Source organism: Pongo pygmaeus, chromosome 19 (assembly GCF_028885625.2).
Source record: "Pongo pygmaeus isolate AG05252 chromosome 19, NHGRI_mPonPyg2-v2.0_pri, whole genome shotgun sequence".
NCBI classification, from domain to species: domain Eukaryota; kingdom Metazoa; phylum Chordata; class Mammalia; order Primates; family Hominidae; genus Pongo; species Pongo pygmaeus.
Genome location: NC_072392.2, coordinates 22,251,601 through 22,278,582, shown reverse-complemented (window position 1 = coordinate 22,278,582; position 26,982 = coordinate 22,251,601). Strand labels below are relative to the sequence as shown.

At 46.4% G+C, this 26,982-nt stretch overlaps 1 protein-coding gene across 1 annotated transcript; it reads left to right on the top strand.

Annotated features, from left to right (window-relative positions):
* Window positions 1–23,225: 23,225 nt before the first annotated feature.
* On the top strand, window positions 23,226–23,964 carry LOC129017773 (CMT1A duplicated region transcript 15 protein-like protein). Its single transcript, XM_054458502.2, has 2 exons — window positions 23,226–23,244; window positions 23,384–23,964. The coding sequence occupies exons 1-2, from the start codon at window positions 23,226–23,228 to the stop codon at window positions 23,962–23,964; spliced, it is 600 nt and encodes a 199-aa protein (XP_054314477.2).
* Window positions 23,965–26,982: the final 3,018 nt, after the last annotated feature.

Below are 26,982 nucleotides of genomic sequence, written 5' to 3'. Positions count from 1 at the left end.
AGAACTGAGAATAAAATGTGTGTTCCGGGTGGACTCTAATTAAACAGTTGAATGCCTGACTACAAACATTTGAATGTATTTGGTGATTTGGACCTGGAATGTATCCTTAGTTTGGTTAAACATGGAAATATTCTTCTCTTTCTGACCTACTTATTAATGATAAGTTTGAATGATAGCATTACATATATTATGCAAAATCTATCTTTCTCAAATATCACAAGATATATATAGCATAGGAAGAAACTACTATATGATTTTATTAGCATTTTCACTGCTTAATAGATGCATTTTGTATTAAAAAATTAATAAGTACCCAAAATATAATTAGAGTATTCTTCCAAAATATTATAAATAATAACATTAAACAACTATGGAAATGGAAAGAAAGGGTAAGCCATGTGTGTTATGGCATGAACATTTGTTTCCCCCAGAATTTATGTGCTGAAGATCTAATTCTCAGTGTGATGGGATTTGGAAACAGGGCCTTTGAAGGTAATTAGGTTTACATGAGGTCATGAGAGTGGGGTCCTTATGCTGGAATTAAAGCCCTTACAAGAAGAGGCCAGAAAGCCTGTTCAAGAACCAAATCAGCCATTGTCTTGGTCATAGACTTCCCAGCCTCCAGGGCTGTGAAAAATAATTGTCTGTTGTTGAAAGCACCGATTATAGTATTTTGTTATAACAGCCTGAGCAGACTAATACAGCATGTAAATATTATATAATGACAACAGAATAAACAATGTGGCTAAAAAACAGATAACAAAAGAATCTGGGACCATTACATCCTAAAGTCTGTTACAACTAAATAAAAAAATTTAAAAATTAAAAATGCACTTGCATTATGTCAAAAGCAGGTAGAAAAAATGTAACAATTATTTAAGAGTGTTTGTGTCCAAGCACATAGTATAAAATATCTACACAATATATCATTAAATCTTCCTCATGAAGTAGTTTTATGCTCATGTGTCATAAATTATAAACAATTGAAGCTTAGGGAAAATTATCAGCATTTCAATTAATAATTAGTGGGTCTAGAATCAGGAAAATAAGCCTAAATACAGTATAAGTGACTAAAGTATATTTAATAGAAAAATACATTCAAATACTGAAGACAAAGAATGTTGCTCTGTAAGCTTGTAACGCACCAATAATCAATTTATGTACATTATTCCCAATATTAATGAACACGGAGAAATCAGTGAATAACACATTGAAAAATGAATGCCTAGGAGATGAAGTAAAACTTCGGTCTTTTTGGAATATTTAATAAATTCCTACTTTAAACTAATGATGAAAAAAATGACAATTCCATATATGACAAACGAAAAGAGACATACAAAGAGATACACCAGACATTTTTTTAATTCACAAAATGGTACCTGTTAACTCTTAAGTTGGAAAACACGGATCACTAAGTGATTTTGCGAAACAAACAACAAAATCATTAACACAGAAGTTATACCAAAAATGCAAAGGAGTCTTCCCACCTCCGCACAAAACAACAAAAGCACAAAAGTTGCTAGGCTGAGACATTTCAAGGTAAATTATTTTATTACCTCAAGAAAAAGATCATATAAAAGCTATTTTGTCAGTTCCAGGAAAGTTTCCAAAATGTTTAATCAAGTCAGCATAAAAATGATAACAAAATCTAAGAGGAAACGCATAATAAAATAAAATGCTGCAAAACACAGTTCATCCTCCGTTATATCAGTAAAATAGCCTAAATAAAATACTTGCCAACAGAATGCAAAAACAGAGACAGAGTAAGAAAGGACACCGAGCAGGAGCCCACGAGGTTCACAGTAAGAAAACAAGTGGCTGAGCAGCCGGACACAAAGCAGCCCGGGGATTCGGCCACATGACGTGCGGTGGACCCTGCAGCAGGGACCTGCCAGGCTGCCCGCCCCTCAGCCGCCTCAGCCACCTCAGCCTCCTCAGCTTCCTCAGCCGCCTCAGCCGCCTCAGCCCCTCACACCTCAGCCGCCTCAGCCGCCTCAGCCGCCTCAGCTCCTCAGCCGCCTCAGCCGCCTCAGCCCCTCAGCCGCCTCAGCCCCTCAGCCGCCTCAGCCGCCTCAGCACCTCACACCTCAGCCCCTCAGCCGCCTCAGCCGCCTCAGCTCCCTCAGCTCCCTCAGCTCCTCAGCCCCTCAGCCCCTCAGCCGCCTCAGCCGCCTCAGCCCCTCAGCCGCCTCAGCCCCTCAGCCGCCTCAGCTCCCTCAGCTCCCTCAGCTCCTCAGCCCCTCAGCCGCCTCAGCCGCCTCAGCCGCCTCAGCTCCCTCAGCTCCCTCAGCTCCTCAGCCCCTCAGCCCCTCAGCCGCCTCAGCCGCCTCAGCCCCTCAGCCGCCTCAGCCGCCTCAGCCGCCTCAGCTCCCTCAGCTCCCTCAGCTCCTCAGCCCCTCAGCCCCTCAGCCGCCTCAGCCGCCTCAGCCCCTCAGCCGCCTCAGCCCCTCAGCCGCCTCAGCCCCTCAGCCGCCTCAGCCCCTCAGCGGCCCGCGCCACCGCTAGCTCACCCGCCCGGCTGCCTTAGGGGTCGGCGCTGCCCAGCGGGCTCCAGCGTAGCCTCCTGCCGGTCTTCCCATCGGCGGCTCCAGCCACTGGCTCCTGGCTTCCCGCTACTACCTGCGCGCCGTGGACAGGGCCAGTCCGGGGGAGCGGACCCCGAGAGGCGCGGCGGGATGGCAGGCAGTGTCCAAAAGCCTCTGAAAACCTCGCCGGGCGCGAGCCGCTGACCGACCGCTCTGTCCCGGCCAAGGCCTCCTGGCGCCATCACCCACGGGAGTCCTGGGCGGGGGCACCGCTTGCTCCACGCTGTCGCGGGCTTCTGCCAGGCGGTGATCCGTGCCCAACGCCACCAAAGGGCAGCTGGTGCCCGAGAGTGGGGGAAAATGGTTCACGCCATTCTCCTGCCTGAGCCTCCCGAGTAGCTGGGGCTTACAGATGCCCGCCACCACACCTGGCTGATTTTTTTTGTATTTTTAGTAGAGACGGGGTTTCACCGCATTAGCCAGGACGGTCTCAAACTCCTGACCTGGTGATCCGCTTGCCTTGGCCTCCCGAAGAGATTATGATTTTAATTGTGCCTTTCACAATAAAAATGCAGCTGTGTTATTGGCCCCTAGAGCTGCTTCTTAGAAAGACTGGCAAAATGCTGTGTGGAAATGCCAGTCTTGGGTAAGAAATCTCCCTGAGATCTTTTTATTTTTATTTTTATTTTATTTTATTTTATTTTTCAGACGGAGTTTTGCGCTTGTTGCGCAGGCTGGAGTGCAATGGTGCGATTTTGGTTCACTGCAACCTCTGCCTCCCAGGTTCAAGCAACTCTCCTGCCTCAGCCTTTCGGAGTAGCTGGGATTACAGGTGCGCACGACCACCCAGCTAATTTTTAATTTCTTATTTTAATTTTTTGTATTTTTAGTAGACACGGGGTGTCACCATGTTGGCCAGGCTGGTCTTGAACTCCTGATCTCAGGTGATCCACCCGCCTCGGCTTCCCAAAGTGTTAAGATTACAGGCATGAGCCACTGTACCCAGACCATGAGATCTTTTTAAATGTGGAACTAGAACAAAACAAAATAAGACAAAACCAAACTATGAGGCTACAGCATCACCATAAAGAGCTATAGTATCTGCAAATATCATAGCTTGGTTTCAGTGATGTTACTGAGCCAAACTGGAGTCTGCTTGTCTGGCACAGTAAGGCCAAACATCCACACCAAAGTGGGGTTTTTTTTCTGGGTTTTTTTTTTTTTTTTTTTGAGACTGAGTTTTGCTCTTGTTCCCAGGCTGGAGTGCAATGGCGCCATCTCAGCTAACTGCAACCTCCACCTCCCAGGTTCAAGCGATTCTCCTGCCTCAGCCTCCCCAGTAGCTGGGATTATAGGCATGTGCTACCACGCCCTGCTAATTTTGTATTTTTAGTAGAGACGGGGTTTCTCCATGTTGGTCAGGCTGGCCTCGAACTCCCAGCCTCAGGTAATCAGCCTGCCTCAGTCTTCCAAAGTGCTGGGATTACAGGCATGAGCCACCACACCTGGCCACACCTAGGTTTTATAGTGGGAAAAGGAAGGGTGTTGATTTGCAAGACACCACGCAAGGAGAATGGGGCAGCTCATCCCTAAGACCTGACCTTCCCGATGGCTTACAAACAAGGGTTTTTAAAGGCAGGGGTTAACTTCAGGAAAGCAGAAGTTATAAGCAAAACTTTAATCAATACATGGAGGTTAAACACTGGTTTGGCTAAAAAGGCAAGATAGCTGAAGTGGGGGGCTTACAGGTCACAGATTTAAAGATTTTTTTTTTGATTTGCAGTTGGCGAAAGAAGGGAAGCTTTGTTGAAAAACTTGTGGTCAGCAGAAAAGAATGTGGGGTCTGGCCCGTGGGTTTGATTTCCTCCAGGCCTTTCAGGAAGAAGTTCAGAACAGAGAACCAAGGCCAGTCATGGTGGATCACAACTGTAATCCTAGCACTTTAGGAGGCCAAGGTGAGAAGATGACTTGAGGCCAGGAGTTCAACACCAGCTTGGGCAACAAACTGAGACCCCCATCTCTACCGAAAAAAAAAAAAAAGAAAAAAGGCCGGGTGCGGTGGCTCACACCTGTAATCCCAGGATTTTGGAAGGCCGAGGTGAGCGGATTGCCTGATGTTGGGAGTTTGAGACCAGTCTGACCAGCATGGAGAAATCCCGCCTCTACTAAAAATAGAAAAGTAGCCAGGCATGCTGGTGCATGCCTGTAATCCTAGCTACTTGGGAGACTGAAGCAGGAGAATTACTTGAGTGTGGGACGCAGAGGGGAACCAGAGGTTGACGTGAGCCGAGATCACGCCATTGCACTCCAGCCTGGGCAACAAGAGCAAAACTCTATCAAAAAAAAAAAAAAAAAAGAACAAATTAGCCAGGCTTGGTGGCACATGCATATAGTCCCAGCTACTTAGGAGGCTGAGATGGCAGGATCGCCACAGCCCAGGAGGTCAAGGCTGCGGTGAGCTGTGATCACACCACTGCACTCCAACCTGGGCCACAGAGCAAAACTGTGTCTCAAAAAAAAAAAAAAAAAAAAAAAAAAAAAAGAAGAAGAAGAAAGAATACAGTTCAGAATTCATTTCTCTGTTTCCCCCTTATCTGAGGTCTGCTTGCCAAAGGATCCATTTGGTGGGGCTTCAGGTTTCTGAAAAACAACTCAGGGACTTGTGTTAAGATGTTACCATTAGTTTCTATAGAGAACCAAACATCTTACAACTCTAACTACCTTGGCTATTGTTTTAAGCTACTGTTAACGTTCTTGTTTATCAAGTTGCTCATTACTTCTCAGGGCCAGCTGGAATTTCCCTTGAAGGAACTCAAGATTTTCCTTTATTTCCAGGCTTGTTGGAGAGTGGGAGGAAGGAGGCCCCTAAGTGGGGTGCCTCCTTTATCTCAGTGATGGCTTTTTTAGTCAGTTTTCAGATCAGGGGATGTAGAACATTCACAAAACAATCCACACTCTGCTTTGGGGATAAATTATGAATGGTTTCTACATTAAAACTCCAAAGATCCCAAAGCACCTTCCCTATTTTAAAGCATAGTAGCCATTATGATACAAGCCAGTTTTGCAATGTCAAATTCATTCTGAGTAGAGTGTTGGAGAGGAAGAATTAGAAAAACAGAATAGGTTGAAACCAAAACAATCCTCCCCTATTTTAAATGGAATCAAGTTATCCAATGACTCTGTGGCCCAAAATCAGTCAAATTAATTAATTTCTCAAATCCTGATAAATAGGTGTCATGACAGTGATGCTTGCATGTATGTACGATTTACCTCCTGCTTTCATCTTTTTTTTTTTCTTTTTATGAGATAGAGTTTCACTCTGATACCCAGGCTGGAGTGCAGCGGCGTGATCTCCACTCATTGCAACATCTGCCTCCCGGGTTCAAGCAGTTTTCCTGCCTTAGTCTCCTGAGTAGCTGGGATTACAGGCACCTGCCAGCATACCCGGCTAATTTTTGTATTTTTAGTAGAGACGGGGTTTCACCATGTGGCCAGGCCGGTCTCGAACTCCTGATCTCAGGTGATCCACTCGCCTTGGCCTCCCGAAGTTGCTGAGATTACAGGCCTCAGCCTAATCCCATTCATGGGGTCTCTGCTTCATGACATAGTCACCTCCCAAGGCCCCACCTCCAAAGACCATCACATAGGGAATTTGATTTTAACACATGAATTTGAGGGGGACAATAAGATTTGGTCCATAGCATCCGGTCACCCTGAGCCATCTGCACTCACAGGAAATCTATAACCTTCTATAAGTATTTGCTGGTCCCCTCTGGGTTTAGGGAAATCTTTAATTGCAGCTCTTGATTCAGCTGGGACCAAGCTTAAATTCTACTTTTGCCCGCATAACTTGTTCATGGGACAGAGGGAACATTAGACACAACTGACCACTTGGAGTTTTAGGAGAATTGGTGAGGGAGGGCTTGGGATCTGGATGAGGAGAAGTGGAGGGAAGAGAGGACAGACAAAGGTGCAGCAGGAGAGAGAGCAGAATACGAAAGGGGAAGAGGACATGTGGATATAAGGGTCAACTGGAGGGTAAGGAAGGTAATTTTCCTCGCATTCTAAACTTGGACCACATATCACGTCAGAATCACCTGAGGGAGACCTTTTTCAATGCATATTCCTGGGTTCTGGAAATTTTGATTTCATAAATCTGGAGTTGTGCTGATTTATCTGTATTTATCATTAGAATTTTGGATAATTCTGACGCAATTAGATGACACAGCAGAGCTTGACAACCACTGGTTTGGGATGTACATCTGGAAGACATTTGATTACATAAAATAATCACAAAACAAAGTGTGGGGGACTTGTTTATTTGAAAAATTCTTGAATATAATTCAACTCTTCCTGTGTATGTGGTTTGATCACATATTTTGTTTCTGCAATACTAAAATTGGAAATGTGCAATTTAAAAAAAAAACTGGTAGAAGAAAGGAGTTGAAAAGAAAAGAAAATTGACAATTGTCTGGTAAGAAGAGAAGGGAAATGAAGTAGCATTTTTTGGTACATTATTTTTTGATGGTGTCTAAATTATAAGTCCAAATGCTATTTCTAAAAAAGCCAATAATACAAGTTTTTTCCTTTTTTTTTTGGAGATGGAAGCCTCGCTCGGTGGTCCAGGCTGGAGTGCAGTGGTGCCATCTCTGCTCACGGGTTCATACCATTCTCCTGCCTCAGCCTCCTGAGTAGCTGGGACTACAGGCACCTGCCACCACACCCAGCTAATTTTCGTATTTTACTAGAGACAGGGTTTCACCATGTTGGCCAGGCTGGTCTTGAACTCCTGACCTCAAGCAATCCACCTGCCTTGGCCTCCCAAAGTGCTGAGAATACAGACATGAGCCACTGCACCCAGCCTGAGAACTATTACACATTCTCATTTCAGGGACCCTCAAAATTATAAGCTAGCCATATTGTATATGAATTTTAGCTTTTATCATTGCCCTTTTATTCAATGCTGTCTCCACACAGCAACCACAGTATGCAATTTTTAGAATTCCAAGCCGTATCATAATACTCCTGTTTTAAAGTCCCTGCGCAGGCCGGGCGCGGTGGCTCACGCCTGTAATCCCAGCACTATGGAAGGTGGAGGCGCGGGGATCACGAGGTCAGATAAAGACCATCCTGGCTAACACGGTAAAACCCCGTCTCTACAAAAAATACAAAAAATTAGCCAGGCGTGGTTGCGGTCGCCTGTAGTCCCAGCTACTCGGGAGGCTGAGGCAGGAGAATAGCAAGAACCCGGGAGGCGGAACTTGCAGTGAGCTGAGATGGCATCACTGCACTCCAGCCTGGGCGACAGAGCGAGACTCCGTCTAAAAAAAAAAAAAAAAAAAAAAAAAGAAAAAAAAAGCCCCTGCTCAATTACTTCTTTTCTCCTTCATTAGAATTTAAGCTTAACGAAGCTGGGCAACTTCATATATTTTTCCACTGATCTATCTCCATGAGCTGGAGATCACTTAGTGGAAGGTAAATGATCAGTAAATATTTTCAAATAAGAGAATCAATTATTAATACTTTCCTTTCTTTGAGTATACATTTAGACTTTCAAAAATCAAGAAAATAGATTGGTCAAGAGAATTCTGAGGAAACAGGTCTTAAACATAGAAACTATGATTTATGATAGTGTATGCCATTTGTTTTTAATAGCTTTACTGCAGTAAAATTTATATACCATTTTAAAGAAAAAAGAGAGAATCCCGTTTTTCTTTTTTAGTTTGTTATCCATAGATTATATTAGCTGTGTTAGCATAAATTTCAGTGTGGGAAGCTGTAAGCATTTCCTAAATTTTAAAATGAAAGGCATGGGATTTATTTTTATTTTTATTTTTATTTTTATTATTTATTTATTTTATTTATTTATTTTTTTGAGATGGAGTCTCACTCTGTCGCCCAGGCTGGAGTGCAGTGGCGCAATCTCGGCTCACTGCAAGCTCCGCCTCCCGGGTTCACGCCATTCTCCTGCCTTAGCCTCGGGAGTAGCTGGGACTACAGGCGCCCGCCACCACGCCCAGCTAATTTTTTGTATTTTTTGTAGAGACGGGGTTTCACCGTGTTAGCCAGGATGGTCTCAATCTTCTGACCTGTGATCCACCCGCCTCGGCCTCCCAAAGTGCTGGGATTACAGGCGTGAGCCACCATGCCCGGCAGGCATGGGATTTAAATATCTGCTTCTTTTATTTAAGAAATAAAAAAAAAGACAAGCCTGTCTTTTAAAATATATTTACATGTATAAACAACAATCTAAATTTATTTTTTCTCTCTTTATCCCTGAATACTTATTGAGGTTTTTTTTTTCCAAGATGGAGTCTCGCTCTGTCATCCAGGCTGGAATGGAGTGACACCATCTTGGCTTACTGCAACCTCCACCTCCTAAGTTCAAGCGATTCTCTTGCCTCAGTCTCCCCAGTAGCTGGTATTACAGGCACGTGCGACCACATCCGGCTGATTTTTGTATTTTTAGTAGAGATGGCATTTCATCATGTTGGCCAGGCTGGTCTCGAGCTCCTGGCCTCAGGTGATCCACTTGCCTGGGCCTCCCAAAGTGCTGGGATTACAGACATGAGCCACCCCGCCTGGCCTAAAACATCCATTTCAATGAAAACATTTTAAAATATATATGCAACTTTATTAAGAATATCTTTGTGTTCCACTGAATATCTTGCCAAGTAATACATTGACAGTACACTTTCCTCATAAATCTTCAATTTGTTTGATTAGATGTATAGATTTCCTATTCTCAACTCATAATTTCATTCAAGTATAATACATCCTACTTGACCTTTGTGGGGTTTTCATACCATATATTTATTATTGAAATTGGTTTTTGGTATTCAAATCAGAAGTTTACGTGATAACCCAGGAGGCACAGGTTGCAGTGAGCCCAGATCATGCCACTGCACTCCAGCCTGGGTGACAGAGTCAGACTCCGTCAAAAAAAAAAAAAAAAACCCCACAAAATTATTTATTGGACCACATCGAAGAGTTCAAGGAAAACTGCTAAGTTACTGATTTTGCCACTAGTTTTCTTTTTTTTTACTTTTTTGAGACAAAGTCTCACTCTGTCATCCAGGCTGGAGTGCAGTGGCATGATCTCAGCTCACTGCAACCTCTGCCTCCCAGGGATTCTCCTGCCTCAGCCTCCAGAGAAGCTGGGATTACAGGTGGACACCATGATGCCCAGCTAATTTTTGTATATTTAGTAGAAACAAGATTTCACCATGTTGGTCAGGTGGGTCTTGAACTCCTGACCTCATTATCCACCCCCACTCCCAGCCTCCCAAAGTGCTGGGATTACAGCCACCGGGCCTGGCCTGTCACTAGTTTTCTATAATTTTTGGCATACTATCTACCTGACCATGTACATGGAGGATCCTGTCTCTACTAAAAATACAAAATTAGCCGGGCTTGGTGGCACATGCCTGTAATCCCAGCTATGTGGGAGGCTGAGGCAGGAGAATCGCTTGAACCCAGAAGGCGGAGGTTGCAGTGAGCCACTATGGTGCCACTGTACTCCAGCCTGGGCAACAAGAGTGAAACTCCGTCTCAAAAAAAAAATGAAGATAACTTTTTGATACATGTATTAAATGTAAGCGAATAGCAAACAGCATAAAAAATGAACTTTTGGGGGGATATTATGGAATACAAACAAGTACCGAGAACAATATGAGGAATAAAATTCTCATCCTGGCTTGGGGTGGGTAGAACGTCACAGTCTGAGAACAGCCCCAGTATGTGGTGGTGTTAGGGCCCCTCTGTATAAAAACTGTTCTCATTACTGAGAATTGAAGTCTCAGTAAAAAAAGAAAATACTACCAACCTCAACACAAAATGATTGGTTCATCATTAGATATAGCCTGTGACTTTATAACATGTACAATTGTGTTATCATTCTATAAGGTTTATCATTTGTTAAATTTAAAACCAGAATAATTTCAAACTTGAAGTGAAATAAGTCCCTTAGATAAATAAATTTCAAAAGGCAACCCCCTATCTATCTATATCTCTATCATCTATATCTGTGTTAGGCCATTTTTTTGTATTGTAAAAGCAAAAGCATCCTTCTAGGCCTTCTAAATTTTAAAGAATCACACAAATATTGATGTGTGGTATGAGGCCACTGAGCTTTGTGAGCCATGGCCCATCTGACCTCCAAAGTGGCTGTGCCCTGTCGCGTGCTCAACAGCCATGGATGAGAGTTTCTGGGGCCCCGCATCTTCCTTGGTATTTTTGGCTGTCCGTGTTGCCTGGGAAGTCTCCCGTGCCCCGCCATCCTGCCACCTTCTCATGGGTCCCTACCTTGGGTAGTTGTGGGTCAGGAGAGCACTTTTCACCATCTGCATGATTTTTTTTCTGCCTTCCATCTCCTTGGGAGCCACCTGGGTTCTAGCTCCACATGTTCCAGCCTGGCCCAGGGCTTAGAGCCGGGGAGGTGTTCAGTCTATGGTGCCGGCTGCTTCCTGGGCCAGGAGAGCCCTTGGTGCTCTGTCACCCCTCCTGGGTGACTCTGGCCTCTGCCCTGGGGACACCCTCATTCCTCTGGATTGCCCCCATCTTCCCTGGGACCACTGCAGTCCCCATAGGCCTTACTTGACTCCAAATATTTGTATGAACATCACGTGGTTCTGTAGGGTGCAGCTGACATGTACCTGGATGTGGTGGATGACTCTGGAGGAACTCTTGCCCTTCTCCTTCATGACCTGTGGGGCAGGGCCAAGAGGACGAAGCAGCCTCAGAACAGACAAAAGACTCCCTGCCCCAAACAGCAGTCATCCCACAGTCAGCACTTCTGGAAGGAAGGAAGGAAGGTTTCCTTCTGCAGAAAGCTCCTTTTTGCCTTGTTTCTGAAGCCAGGGAGGGTCAGCAGAGCCCAGTGCACCTGCAGTGCCTGAGTTACTGTCTATGCCCAGGATGTGCATCTGACCAAAGTCCCCACCCCTAACCCGGGCTTGACATTCCTTCCTGCTGCGGTCCTGGGCTCTTGATACAGCCTGCTTGTTTGTCCTGCCCTGGCTGAGTGTGGGAGGGCCTTACCTTGTATTTCTCTGGGTTCTGGGACTTGACTTTGTCAGTATCTGGCAGGAGTGACCACACTCAGCCCCACACTGCCAGGGGAATGCCTTTATACACTCTTTGAGACAGCCACAGACAGAAGAACACTCCAGTGAGACAGGACACAGGGCAAACCTGCAGAGGAAAGGTGGCGGTCAGGCCTGCCATCCTATGGTGAGGGCGGGGTGCCACCTACCCACTGAGAGGCAGACAGTGCCAGGTCTGCCATGGGCACCTGTCCCCTGGCTCTTCAAAGGGCAGCCACGGGGGCCACTCCCTCCCCATGTTACCTTCTTGCTGCTTCTATATTTTGTCCAGTCTGCAAACATCTGTAGCCACTTGTTGGTACGTTTACTTTCCTTACATCTTTGCTGTCAAATGAGCCATGATAGAGTTAGCAGAGGTACCAGGCCCCTGGCAGTGGCCCGTGGATGCTGGGTCCAGGGCTTGAGGCCCTAAAGGGACCCAACCTGAAGGAGCCAGGAAAGGGCAGACTCTGGGGACTGAGACCCTCTGAAAGAATTGGAGCTGGTGGTCTGGACTGGTGATGCCAGGACACGCCATCTTCAGGCCACAGATGCCCCAAGTTTTGGTCAGGTCTCAGCCTTCAGCTGGGGACTTGGTACAATCAGGCAGTGGACTCTGAGCCAGGACTGCAGTTCTTGGTTTGGGTTTTGGTCAAGCCCTCATGGGAACAGAGTCCAGCAGGAAAGGCCACCCCTCTCAGTGACAGCTGTGGCCCACTTACCACCTCCTGGGCCCACTGGCCACCCCCTCTGCCTCATTGACCATCCCTGATTACTGGTCCCTGGACCAGCCTCCCACGCAACAGGCACAGGCTCTTACCTTCACCTCCGGGTCACTGACTGGGTGCAGTTCTGTCTCACTGTAAGGCAACCCAGGCAGAGCTCAGGACCTGCCCAGGCCAGGAGCCATCCCACTCTCTGAGAGGGCCCAGGGAAAGATCAGCTTATCCCCAGCCACCCTAAGTCTCAGGCCAGGACAAGGCACAGAGAAGGAAGGCAAGGGCCTCCCTGTGGATCTGACACCCACGAGGCACTGGGACCCTGGAGAAGAGGGAGCTCGAGGCTGGCCTGGAAGGGGCCACTCGGGACCCATGGGGTGCCTCGGGCTGCACAATGGGGCTGCTCCTCCAGGGCTGGAGGTGACACCCTCTGTGGATGCTGAGAAAGTCCAGTCATGAGAGGGGTGGATGCCGCCCAGGGTGGGTGGCTGAGCCCTGACTGGCAGCAGTGCCTCGGGAGTGACCACATCACCCACTAGAGTCCAGGGAGCCTGGCCTGAGAGCTGCCTGGTGCCCTGAGGATGCACCTGGTACCCATCCCATCCGACATTCCCCATGGGCCTTGCAGGGTGTGACCTCTCAGTGTGTACCTGCCTCTGCCTGCACCCTGGCTGCTGACCCTGTCTGCTCCCCATATTCCCCCATCCTGCCTGGCCTAGACTCCCTCTGGCCACCCTGGCCTTTCTTTGACCCTTTTCCTGTCAGAGCCTAAGAATGAGCCCTCCTTCCCTGATCCGTCCACACCCCTGCCTTGGCCACTTTCTCACTGGGCTGCCCAACAATGCTGGGGAGAAGCCTGGGGTGACAAAGATGACCAAGGGCCCTGCAGGCAGTGGGGATGGCCTTACCACCCCACCTCCAGCCTCAGCCAGCTCTCAGGGCAGTCGGCCTTTAGCCCTCAGCCTGCTCTCAGCCACTGCAAAAACCAGGACATGGGGTGCCTGACTGTCCTCCCCCTACAGTCCTGACTGCCTTGACTCCACCTCCCCCATCCACCCTCTGCGGTGCTGACTGACCCAGCAGGAAGCAGAGTCTCTAGAGGGACATGCAGAGCCTTGGGGGCTGACCAAGTGCCCCCACTGAGGGGTCCCAACTGGGCTACAGTTCCCTGCCTACCCCATCTCCCATGGGATTCTTTGGGGGTTTAGGTATACAAGATAGTTTTGGGGGGGGTGCAGGGTGAAGAATTTCAATGTACATTATCATGTATTATCTTACTGTGTAAATGCTTCTGAGAAGAGTTAAGCAACTTAAGGTTTGCATGCTACTCAAAATATAGCTTTAAATGCTAACAAAAGATGGATGCAAATGAAAAGTCTCTCTTGCTGTGGTCCAGGGAATCTCGATCTTTCTTTCAGAGAGACTTGCAGCTTTGAGCTGGAGCTGCCCTCTCCTTTCTGTCCACTGCACACCCCCACAACACATACACATGCACACACACACATGCACACACACATGCATACACACACATATGCATGCACACACCTGCACACACACACACACACTCTGCTTCATGCCCTCACTAAGGAGGCATGGAAGGGAATGTGTGTCCATAAGGAAATGAAGATGGCTCAAGCTCCTGGTTCCCTGGGCGTTTGCACAGGCGCCCTCCCTGCAGACTGCTCCTTGGTCTCTTTCTCCCTCTTAGTGAAAGAGAGAAGCAGTGCCCTAGTGGGTACCCGGCTGCTTAGGGCTCAACCCAAGGTCACAAGCTTCCTCAGGAGCCTGGTGAGATGGGGGCACCACAGGTCCTCCCAAACCAAGGGGGCAGCATTCGGTGGAGCCTTGAGCCCAGGAAGGTGATAGGAGAGACGGGGACATCTTGGTTCATTAGACACAACCACAATGCAGTGAGGAAGGGCAGCCACCAAAGGCTTTATTCTCCAGGAGGAGGGGCTCTCGGGGGCTGTGAGCAGGAGGCACAGGGACTTTATTGCACATGTGTTTAGGTGATGATGACCTACAGCTGCACTGGGAACTGGGACCCAGAAAGCCATGACCTCCTGCTCTGTCTCTCTTTTCCTCTCTGCATCCTGTGTCTCTCTCCTCATCTCTCCTTTTCTTTCTCTCTCTCTCCATCTCTTTCCCTCCTCCTCTTCCTCCTTGCCCCTGTTCAGGCACCTGGGACCCTCTCCAGGGTGCATCTGCACACAATGCCAAGGCCACCATCTATCAGGGCACCCTCACAGGGCGCCTCCACCTTCCATCACCCACAGGGTTGAGGGTCCCAGGTATGACTGCACTCTCCTGGGTGGGGGTCCTGTGCTCAGAGAAGCAGAAGCTGCAGGTCTCCACTGACTCAGGAGATGTGCCCACAGGACTGCCAACTTCCATCTCATGATCTGCAGAGGTGATAGTGAAGGGTGTGGGCCAGGCCTGGCCTTGCACCGGGGTAGGGGTGATGGTGTGGGCAGCCATAATCTCCCATGACCCAGGAACTAAGGGCAGTCACCGGGCTAGGATCACCAGGGGGACCAGGGGACCCAGGCGGGTGTCAGTGTCCCTCACTTGCTGACCAGAACCTGTGCTGGGGCAGGGGTAGGCAGGCAAATCTTGGCTCTCACTTCTGTCCAGCCCCAAGTCTGCCATGCCCACCAAAGGGACACCTCCTCCAGGGCTTAACCCTGATGTCCCTGTATCCTGAGAGCCCCCGGCCCAGGCAAGCCCGAAGGCCGGCACCCCACACCCACCCTTCCCAGGTGCCACTTTCCTAGGTATCTGCCTGCCAGGATGTCTTAATCTGATTTTATCAAGCTACAGCGAATAACAGGGATGAGCCCCGGGCCTCTCCACCTAGAAGCAGGGGCAGTGACAGGACTAAGGGATGGCCCGAGGCTTGTCACCCAAGCAGCGAGAAGGGTGAGGACCACAATCTCATGCACTCACCCTGGGAAGACTTGGCCGGACTTTGACAGGGCCTTGAGTAGGGCTGGCAGGAGCAGGGATCCTCCTCTTCTTGAGGAAGCAGGCCACCGCCACCAGGAAGCAGCAGAGAATGGCACACAGGCAGAGCCCCAGCGTACTGTAGACCAGGGCCAGCTGATCCACACTCAGCTTTAGCCCCAGGAGAGCTGCAAGACAGCATGAGACCCCTGTCTGCAGTGCCTCCTCCTCTTCCCCTCGTTAGGCTCAAGCAATCCATATGCCCCCAACCCACCCTGCTGTGAGCCTGTCTGGCTCTTGGAGAGGCTGGGTTCCTTTCCTGACCCTGAGGCTGGCTGGGATGCTGTCTGGATCCTGGAGGAAGTTGATCCACACCCCATCCTGGTGGCAACTTCCCAGGGCCTCGAAGCTGGACAATGTGAGCTGGTCCAGGATTAATAGGTCCAGGATTAATCTGTTACAAATCTGATGAATCTCTCACTGGCCATGGATTTCAAACTCACATTGGAAGCAGAAGGCTCACATTGCTATTGACAGAGAGTGGGCTTTTTCCATGATGGGGGTCACCTATGCTTGCAGCAGATGCTTCAGATCTGAGCACTGGAGATACAGGCCCTAGAAAGACAGAGAGACTTCCTGCATGGAGCTTACTGTCTGGGGGAGCCAACCACCTCACCATCCCACAGGGAAACAGAGCATCACAGTGCAACAATAGCCTGCAGGAGGGGTGCATAGAACCCTGGCAGCTCATCCTGGGGAAGGTGCTCTGGTCTGGGAAAAGGCTTCTCAGAGAAAGGGGTCTGTTTTATTTTTACTTTTTCATCGTAGGAAGAGTGCACAGTTTAAGTGTTCAGCTTGATGAACTTTTACCCACGGGTGTATTCAGGCTCAGCCCCCAGACCAAGCTGGACAAGACCAAGTTCATGCCCAGCCCCTAGAGGGCTCTTTTGTCCCCTCCCATCCAATACTTCCCCCTAGAAGTAACCACTCTTCTCAGCCCTTTGCTGTAGATTAATTCTACTTCTTTTTGCCTTCTATAGACGCATGCGGAAGGTGCTCTTTTGAGTCCACCTTCTTCACTCAACAATGACATCTGTGAGATCCTCTTATATTGTTGCATGTGGTCATAGGTCATTCTTTTTCATTGCTGTATAGTATTTCATTGCATGAATACACTGTCATTTGTTGATGTTTTCTGTTTACGGATATTTAGATTGTGCTAGACAGTGATAATTTTGACTAAGTAGAAGTTACCTTGCTATGCAGAGGCAGAGAGGATAGGAAGGAACATTTGAGAAGGCAGGAACAACATGCACAAAGGCCTTTGGCAGGAGGGAGCCTGCCTGAGGCCCTGAAGGCTGGTGTGGCTTCCTGGTACCCCGCTTCTAGGCCACTGTGTTCTGAGCGCCTGCTGCCCTGGCCTGGTGTGTGGCCCTCCACACCCATTCCCAACTTCTCTTCCTGTGCCTTCGTGACCTGCAGGGGCTGGGAAGCTGAAGGAGAGTGATGTAGCCACAGAAGAAGCATGTGGAACCACTGGCAGCTGGAGGCGGTGAGAAATGGAATCCCCCTAGGCCCTTTGAAGGAAGTAGGGCCCTGCCAACACCTTGATTGTAGATTTCTGACCTCTGGAACTGTGAGAAAATAATTTCTATTGTTTTAAGCCACCAAGGTTTTGGTCAATTGTCACAGATCCACAGGAAACTCATATGTGTCTCATGCATTAGTAGGCAGCATGGTATTCTGGATCTACTGGAACGGTCTTGCAATGAGTTCAGACAAGAATTACTAAAGGCAATTGGTGAAATTAAACATCTTTCCAGCTGCTGGCCAAGGTGAGGAGGGACAGCTTTTTACTGGCATTTGCCCATCCTTGTTCTCATTTCTGTCCTTAACCTATAAATTCACAGAGCACAGAGAAGCATTTCCTCACTCTATTTCACTCATGAAGCCAGCGTTCCGGCTTTTGAAGGCCTGTTAGATTGCAGACAGATTGGCACTGGGTTACAATATAGAAACACCCAAATTTCTGATGGTAGGCAGTTCAAAGTGTAGTTGGGATGTAGAGAATCAAAGCAGAGAGTACAATGCAGTGATAAAGAATATCAACTGGGCACTGTGGCTCACACCTGTAATCCCAGGACTTTGGGAGGCCAAGGTGGGCAGATCACCTGAGGTCAGCAGTTTGAGACCAGCCTGGCCAACAATGGCAAAACCGCATCTCTACTAAAAATACAAAAATTACCTGGGAGTGGTGGTGGGTGCCTGTAATCCCAGCTACTTGGGAGGCTGAGGCAGGAGAATTGGTTGAACCTGGGAGGTGGAGGTTGCAGTGAACTGAGAAGATTGCACCAGTGCACTTCAGCCTAGGTGACACAATGAGAAAAAAAGAAGAGAGAGAGAAAGAGAGAAAAGAAAGAAAGAAAAAGAAAGAAAGAAAGAAGAAAGAAGGAAGGAAGGAAAGAAAGAAAGAAAGAAAGAAAAAGAAAGAAAGAAAGAAAGAAAAAAAATATCATAGAGTTATGCCCAGACTCTAGTTTAGTGCAAAGTAGAACACCTACTATAATACAGGAGTGAGTAGTACAAGAGGACTTCCTGGAAGAAGTGGCAACTGAGCTGAGTTCTGAAGATTGAGTGGGAGTTTGCCAGGTCTATTGGCATGCTTTTAGCTGCTAGTAACAGACAATTAAAATGACTCCCAATTTTCCCTCCAAAACATTGCCACTATTTTGGAGTTTTCTTCCAGATATATGTGTGCGTATGTGTATCTCATAAGTTTAAAAAGTTTTAGAATAGTCCGGGTGCAGTGGCTCACACCTGTAATCCCAGCAATTTCGGAGGCCATGGAGGTTGGATCAACTGAGGTCAGGAGTTTGAGACCAGCCTGACCAACATAGTAAAACCCTATGCCTACTAAAAATGCAAAAATTAGCTGGGCATGTTGGCGGGCACCTGTAATCTCAGCTGCTCAGGAGACTGAGGCAGGAAAATTGCTGGAACCTGGGAGGTGGAGGTTGCATTGAGCCGAGATCACTCCATTGCATTCCAGCCCAGGTGACAACAGTGAGATTGCATCTAAAAAAAAAAAATTAGAATAATCTTGTACATGTTATTAACTTTCATTTTGCATTTAACTTTTTTAAAATGATTAAAATTTTCTCAGCATATTCTCATCATTAAATATTATTTAAAACATTATTTTAAGGTTAGACAGTATTTTATCATATAAATAATTCATATTTACTAGTCCACTGTTGTTGAACATATATGTATTATTGAACCTTTATGTTCTTTCCAGTCTTCCAATATTCTAAATACTTCTTTTCATCTCTCTCTTATTACTTATTTAGGAAAAATTCCTAGATGTTGAATTACTGAGTCAGAGCATAAACATTTTAAAGGCTTCTAACATATCCAGCCAGATTGCCCTTCAGAAATATTACACCAATTTGTTCCAGCAGTCATGAGAATACGCACTTCCCTGAGCTCTTGCCAACACTTGGTATTACGTTGTTATTGCCTTCCAATCTGTTAATCATTTCTTTTTCCTTCTTTTTACCCTTTTTGCTTGGAAATATCTTCCCTAGCCCAAGATCAAATAAATGATAACTTTTCTCATTTAAAAAATAATTATTTAATCAGTCTAGAATTTTGGTTTTTGATATAAGAATCGTGATGATTGTATGATATTCTGCCCACCAACCAGAGCAGTGCTGGAGAGGTGCAGAGATGGCCTCCTGTTTCCTGTTTCCTGTTTCCTCCAAGTTCTGGGTCTGTGATTTAGGGATCTGCTGGTGAGAGAGGTTCAAAACATCTTCCCACCTTATTTCATGGACTGTCATTGTTTCAAGAAGCAAATTATACCATCAGCTCCAGGAATATTTTTCTCCACTGCTTCACCTGTTTTAAGATCAGTCCATTGCAACCTGATTCTGCATTCTGCCATCTGATGGGCTTTGTGGTGGGTCATGTGAGGAGTTTCTATTTTTGTCTGTGTTCTAAATTTGCATGTATTTTATTTAAAGTATAGAAGTAATTTTAGTAGAAGTTACTAGCCAGGCTTTGCATTAGGTTTTAATATCTTGTAGAATAAGATTACTTTCTCTTTTTTTGCTTTAAGATTCCTCATTACTCTTTTATTTATTTATTTTTTTTTGAGACGAAGTCTCGCTCTGTCACCCAGGCTGGAGTGCAGTGGCGCCATCTCAGCCCACTGCAAGCTCCACCTCCTGGGTTCACGCCATTCTCCTGCCTCAGCCTCCCGAGTAGCTGGGACTACAGGTGCCTGCCACCATGCCTGCCTAATTTTTTGTATTTTTAGTAGAGATGGGGTTTCACCATGTTAGCCAGGATGGTCTCGATCTGACCTCATGATCCGCCCGCCTTGGCCTCCCAAAGTGCTGGGATTACAGGCGTGAGCCACTGCGCCCGGCCTAGATTCCTCATTACTCTTTTGCATAATGTTTAATCTCCCATGTGGCCCTTTTTGAAGTTCTTCCCCAGTCCATCATCTGTCTCTTTTATTATATTTATATATTTATTATATTTATTTATTTATTATTTTGATTGGCATTGCATTATATGTATTAATGAGAAGTAATTTGGCATCTTAAAAATGTCTTATTTTTTCCTCATCATAAAATTACGTGTTCATTACAGAAGATTTAGAAAATACAGAAAAGTATAAAAAAGAAAAGTATTACCTTTAATGTTACCACTTGGAGGAAAAAAACTGCAAACATTTTACTGTCTGTCCTTTCAGATTTTTTCTTAGTTTATATGTGTTTGAGCATGCATAAAACTTGCATTGATGTGATTATGATATTTCATCTTCCTATCCAGAAGAATAGAGTATGTCTTTCCACATTCCATTACAAAGAACCAGTTGGATTCATATATTTATTCCATTGTTAATCTGTTTTGATTAATTCTTGTATCCTACTTTTGGACGTTTCTTTGATTTCTCACTAGCTTCTTGAGTAAAATTCTTTGTTCATTTCACTTTGTTCTTTCTTGATTGATAATGATAGCATTTAAAGATATGAATTTCACTTTTCTTGTAGCTTTGGCTAAATAGAGACAATAAAATCTAGAAACTTCTGAAATAAATTAAACCTAATTTAGAGAAAAAAGGAAAGTGTACATTTTCTGTAGAGTACAAGGCACAACATATGTGTTTAAAATTAAGCTGTTATTAATATTATATTATAAAATCAAGTTATTATTCATATATCCATATCTTATTGCATGCTGGCTAGAATTATCAAATACTAACAGCAGGACAAAAAAGTCCTCACTAGTAATTTTAGGTGAGAGTTTAAGGTAAAGATGTGGGCATGATATCACATAGGGTTGCTTTCATATCTATCAAGACCTTAGGTCTGTGACTTTGTGGTTTCTTATATGCACAGAAACTGATATGTAATTGCAGTGAACTTGTAACATACTAACCTTCCTGCCCTTTTACATTACCATAGAAAAAGCAAAACCCAGACCTCCTAATCAAACTGATAGCTTATTGTGTCTCTACCTCAGAATATCAACTATAATTATATATAATTTTGGGTCTGCCGCAGGGGCAGAGTCCTCATGGAGAACCTCTGCTAGGGTAGTGCAGAAGTGAAATGTAGGGTTAGAGCCCCCATACAGGGTCTCCACTGGGGCACTGCCTAGTGGAGCTGTGAGAAGAGGGCCACCATCCTCCAGACTCCTGAATGGTAGATCCATCAACAGCTGTACCATGGGCTTGGAAAAGCTGCAGTCACTCAATGCCAGCCTGCAAAAACAGCCAAAGAGGCTATACCCAGCAGTGCCACAGGGGCAGAGCTGCCCAAGGCCTTGGGAGCCCATATCAGAATGCCCTGGATGTGAGACATGGAGTCAAAGGAGGTCATGTTGGAGCTTTAAGATGTAATGACTCCCCTACCTGATTCTGGACTTGCATGAGGCCCATTGGCCCCTTTGTTTTGGCCAATTTCTCCCATTTGGAATGGGAACATTTACCCAATGCCTGTACCAACATTGTATCTTGGAAGTCACTAACTTGCTTTTGATTTTACAGGCTCATAGGTGGAAGGGACTTGCCTTGCCTCAGATGAGACTTTGAACTTGGACTTTTGGGTTAATGCTGGAATGAGTTAAGACTTTGGGAGACTGTTGGGAAGGCATAATTGGTTTTCAAATGTGAAAAGGGCATGAGATTTGGGAGTGGCCAGTGGCAGAATGATATGGTTTGGCTCTGTGTCCCCACCCAAATCTCATCTTGAATTTTAATCCCCATGTGTGGAGGGAGGGACCTTGTGGGAGGTGATTGGATCATGGGGGCGGTTTACCCCATGCTGTTCTCATAATAGTGAGTGAGTTTTCATGAGGTCTGATGGTTTTATAAGTGGCAGTTTCCCCTGCTCTCCCCTCTCTCCTGCTGCCTGGTGAAGAAATTGCCTGCTTCCCCTTTGCCTTCCATCATGATTGTAAGTTTCCTGAGGCCTTCACACCCATGCAGAACTGTGAGCCAATTAACCCTCTTTTGCTTATAAATTACCCAGTCTCAGGTATTCTTTAGAGCAGTGTGAAAATAAACTGTATACATGAATTCAAATGATAACAATTAAGAGACTCATGTCCAAAGGATAACAGAAGCAGTTTTAGAACAAAACTATAATGAAGGATCTAAAGGGCTGTACTGGGTTCTCTTGTGTTACCCAGTGAGCAACGTTATGACCTTGGGCAGGCCTCTTTACATTGTGCAATGTGGAATTGAAATGTGATGGTGGATGGAACCTTGTCTTGAACCTAATTCCATGGGAAGCATTTAACATTTCATCATGACGTATGTTTGTTGTAGGCATTTGGTACATATCTTTTATTACCTCATGCAAGTATTTTGCTAAGAGGGGTTTGGTTTGTTTGTGGTTTTTGGTTTGTTTGCTTGCTTGTTTTTTAGAGAGACAGGGTCTCATTCTGTCACCTAGGCTGGAATTCACTGTTGTGATCCTCACTCACTGCAGCCTTGAACTCCTGGGTTCAAGTGATCCTCCCACCTCAGCCTCCAAAGTAGCTGGGACTGCAGGCACATGCCACCATGCCTGGTAAATTTTTTAATTTTTTTTTCAGAGTTGAGGGTCTCAATCTATTGCCCAAGCTGGTCTCAAACTGTTGGCCTCTAGTGATCCTTCCACCTTGGGCTCCCAAAGAGCTGGGATTACAGGTGTGAGCCACTGTACCCAGGCAAAAGATAACTTTGGAACACCAACTGAGAATGTTACTTACAATGAATCCTATCCTCATTCTCATTTACTTATTTGGATGGAGTTTCCTGAAATTTGTCTCACTATCGTCTAAGATCCTTTTTCTTTCTCCAACTGGGAGATTGTGTCTGGTTTGGAAACTGCAAGCCCTGTTCAGGAAAAGGGAAAAGACCCAAGGCACACACCCAGTCCTCAGGTGATCATCAGGCCCAGGTGAAAACTCAGGCCTTAGTTGCACATCCAGCCTTAAGTTGACACCCAGGCCCCAGGTGATCACCAGTCCCCAGGTGGACACAAGGCCTTAGGTGAACAGCAAGACCCAGTAGGCCATCAGGCCCCAGCTGGATACAGTCCCCAGGTGAACACAAGGCCCCAAGAGGGACATAGGCCCAAGGCAGACATCAGGCCCTAGGTGGACATCAGGCCTGAGGAAGACATCCGGCCCCTGGTGAACATCAGGCATAGGTGTCCAAGCAGACCCTGGGTGGACATAACTGTGTACAGGTAAGGAGATGACCTGAGGGGAGGGTGAGTAGTCAGTAGCCCAGTGAAGTCCTGAGTAGGCTTATGGAAGGAAGGGGCTGAGGGGACAGAACTTTAAAGAAGCAACCTCACTTCCTTGATGACAGACCCAGACAGAACTTAGAACTCTGGTAACCAGGCACCCACATCCTAGAGTCAGCCCCATAACCAGCTCCATGGGAGCCCATGGAGGCACAGACACATGGTGAGGTGGCTGCAGCCTGGGAGACTTTTCAGGGGTGGTGCTTTTGGGCTGGAATTCCTTTGAATTCAGTGAGGTTTTCTCTGTGTTTGGAAATTCCATGGAAAGTGACTGACACTGGTCACCCTTTCTCCATTTTCAGCTCTTGGTCCATATGCAGAAATAGGAGCACTTGCAGCACCAGCTGTAGAGCCAGAGCCAGCATGGGAAGAGCCCCCTCCAGAGAGAGCACTGGAGCTGGAGGGAGCTCCAGCCAAGGACCAGCCCAGCCAGGAGCTGCCTGAAATCATGGCACCTATTGTAGCCACTGGCCTTCACCCTGGAGCTGAAAGTGTGGCTGGAGAGAGAAGTGGGAGGGAGGGGGTGACAAGCACAGCCCCAGCCAGCTGCTCCCATGCTGCCCCTAGTCCTGGGCATGGTGGAAAACATAGAGGCAGAGACCAGGGCATTCAGACTGGACTCCTCTATCTTGCTGGAGAGAGGCTTCTCTCATTCACTAGAACCACAGCCCTGCTGCTGCAGGGTCTGTTTATTGTGCTAATGCTGGTGGGGTCTATCTGTGTGCAGGAGGTGTGCAAGAGCATTAAAAGAAGGCTGGGAAGAAGAGTTCCAGCAGCTTCTACTGCTCTCAGATGCAATCTTCTCCTCCAGGCATGGATGTGTGTCTGCAACTGGGTATCCAGGCTGTTTGCCCCTAATGTGCTGCCCCAAATGGGCTCTTAAGAGGTGGGCAGGGGGTGAAGGGACAAGGAGGTGGCTCCAAAGGGTACAGCAAGCAAAGCTTTAAAAGACAGCCTTTGTGCCCCAGGCTCTCCATGCCACCACCTGCCCTAGCATTGATTAATGGTGTTAGAATTACAAGTTTATGAAATGAAATATAAATAAAGTTTGATTTCTGAAACTTCTTGCCTTTTTGAACTCCCTAATATTAGATGGTGTTTTTGAGGCTATCCTGAAAATCTCTGATAGTTGTGTCTTTTGTTGTGGTTGTTTGTGTGATTGAATTACCATCGAGTGAAGTGTTATTGGAAACCTTTCAGGTATGGCTTTTAGAAGACCTTGACCCACTCTTGCCTGTTTTGAGTCTCTGGTTTGTTGTGGAGAGATTATGTAGGCTCATGCCTCTGGCAGATCAATCACCTTTTACCATCATGGATTTGGCATCAGTTTCCAAGAATTATGTGTGCAAGTTGATATGCTGGTACTTTAGCTAATCTGGGTGTCAAAACAGAATGCCGTAGACTAGGTACCATAGAAAATTGATTTCTCACAGTTTTGGAGATGATAAAATCTAAGGTCAAATGGTCAGCAGATTCCGTGTCTACAGAGGGCTGGCTTCCTGGTTCATGCCACCTTTTTACTGTGTCTTTACATGACAGAAGGGATGAGGGAGCTCTCTGCAGTCCCTTTGATAGGGGCACCAATTCCATTCATGAGGTCCCTGCCTTCATGAACTTAATCACCTTCCAAGGCCCCACCTCCAAATACCATCACATAGAATTCAACACATGAATTTGAGGAGGACAATAACATTTGCTTTACAGAATCAGGTCACCCCAAGCCATATGCACTCACAGGAAATATATAATCTTCTATTAAGTATTTGCTGGTCCCCTCTGGGGATTGTCTAACCAAAATTGTCTAAACAAAAATTTAGACAATTTTTGTTTTCTTTAAGAAAAATGATCTTTCATGTGATCCATGGTTTAGTCATAGAAAGCACTGTGAGTTCACACACTTGCTAAAAAGAAGGGCAATTTTGATACAAAAATGAGAGTGACCTCCCTCTCTCTCTCTCACTCTCTCTCTCTTTTTAACCAACCCATTGGGCTGAGACATTGTAGGGACCCTTGGCTGGGCAGTAGGACTTGAGTAGCCACAAATAGCAAATACAACTTCTTGGTCAGTTTGGAGTAGAAAAGGTGACAGTTTGTCAACAAAAGAAAAAGTAAAGCAGATGAAGTTATTAGTTTGCATTCTAGCTATACCACCCCTTCCTTATCAAACCCCACCCCCAACTCAGGATCTAACACATAAAAGAGTAAACACGAAGGCACTGGTAACCAACTGACTCTTCTGAATGTCCTTGCTGTCTCCTCCAACAATTCCAGGCTGAGCATAGGGGTCGGGAAGGTAGCAGGAACATGACGATACACTGTGGAGGGCAGCCAGGGCTAAGACAGGGCTGCTCACTAGGGCTAGAAATTAGGAAGGGAGAGGCTAAGTGCAGACCAGCCCTAGCCTCCAAGTCAGCAAGCAATGAGACTGTGACAAAAGCAGGCAGAGGAAGCTTGAGGTAGAAAGGCAGGGGAAGAAAGCAAGTACAGTGCGAGAAGGGAACTGTGCGGCGAAAGCAGTCAATCTGATGGCAGAGGGAGACTGATGCTTAGAAGCTCATTTGGTGAGAGGGAATGAACAGAGGAGGCACAGAGATGGGGAACAAACATTTAACTAGTGAGAGAGATTTAAGACGAATGGGAAGAGAAATCTGGCAAAAAGGACACATTCATGCAGATCCTCTAAGACGAACACGCAGTCATCCCTACATGTAGAAATACGCTCAGTTACACATATAAAAACACAGATGAATGGAGAGCAAGCATAAACACAGACACATATTTCTACACATGCACTCATGTGTGCCCAGATACACACACACTATACATGCAAAACATGACAGCATTTACACATAGATATGCATCCTCACATGTACACAAATGTTACATCCTCACACAGAGACCCACAGTCCAGTGTGCACATATCCACACAGGTACACAGCCATAGAACTGACATACATACACATCAATATATAATGTGCACATACAGACAGGCATGCGCAGATATATCTATGCACATAGACACATGTACTCAGTCGTACAGATACACACACTCTCTAACACAAAGGTGACCAATGTAGATGAATATTGTCAGCTCTGTGGTTTCCCAGACCTTCATCTTTTCCCTGCACTTGTTTCAAAGGTGTTCAGCAGACTCCTGGTGAGGCTGTGTTAGGAAGGGGCAGGAGCTTCAGAGTCCTCACAGCTTTGTGAGGCAAAAGTCTGAGTCCAGTCCTGGCCTCTGCTGCTCACCCACCACTGGGCTATTAATGCCCTGTCTGTAGGTGAGAGATTCTGCATAGACTAGTCTTGGGATTTTTTCTAACTGGCCATTTTTCTCCTTGGCACCCCCACTATCTCACTGGTAATGGCATACACTCTGCAAGGGAAACCTGAGAAATGGTTGTGAGTCTCCTGAGACAATAAGCATATCCTCCCACCCATAGCTACCTCAAGCACCCATCAAATCAGAACCAGGATTATAAATACTTATGACTTTAGAGTAATTGGCAACACATATACTATAGTATTTACAGTATCATGAATGCATCTATTTCTCTGGTTAAGCAATCTCTGAGATGGAACAGTGTTCTGTGTTTGCCAAGGGAGACAGGGCCAATGCCCAGGACATGCAGGACATAGGGGCAGAAGGTGGCATATGGTGGGGGTTTCTGGTCGATTTGCAGGGCCCACTTCCTCCATCAACAGTGGGCTGTAGTGAGAAGCTTGCAAAGGTATGCATATCGACTAGAGTTGGACTCCCCCATCCTTAGCGCTGTGGTCCTTTGGCCTCAGCCACAGGTGCTCAGAGTTCTCTCAAGGTGAACAAATGTTTCAGCATTTTTGGCCTGACCTGATACTACCTGGGGACCCAGGCTGCCGGGATGGTGAGCTATCTGCTTTC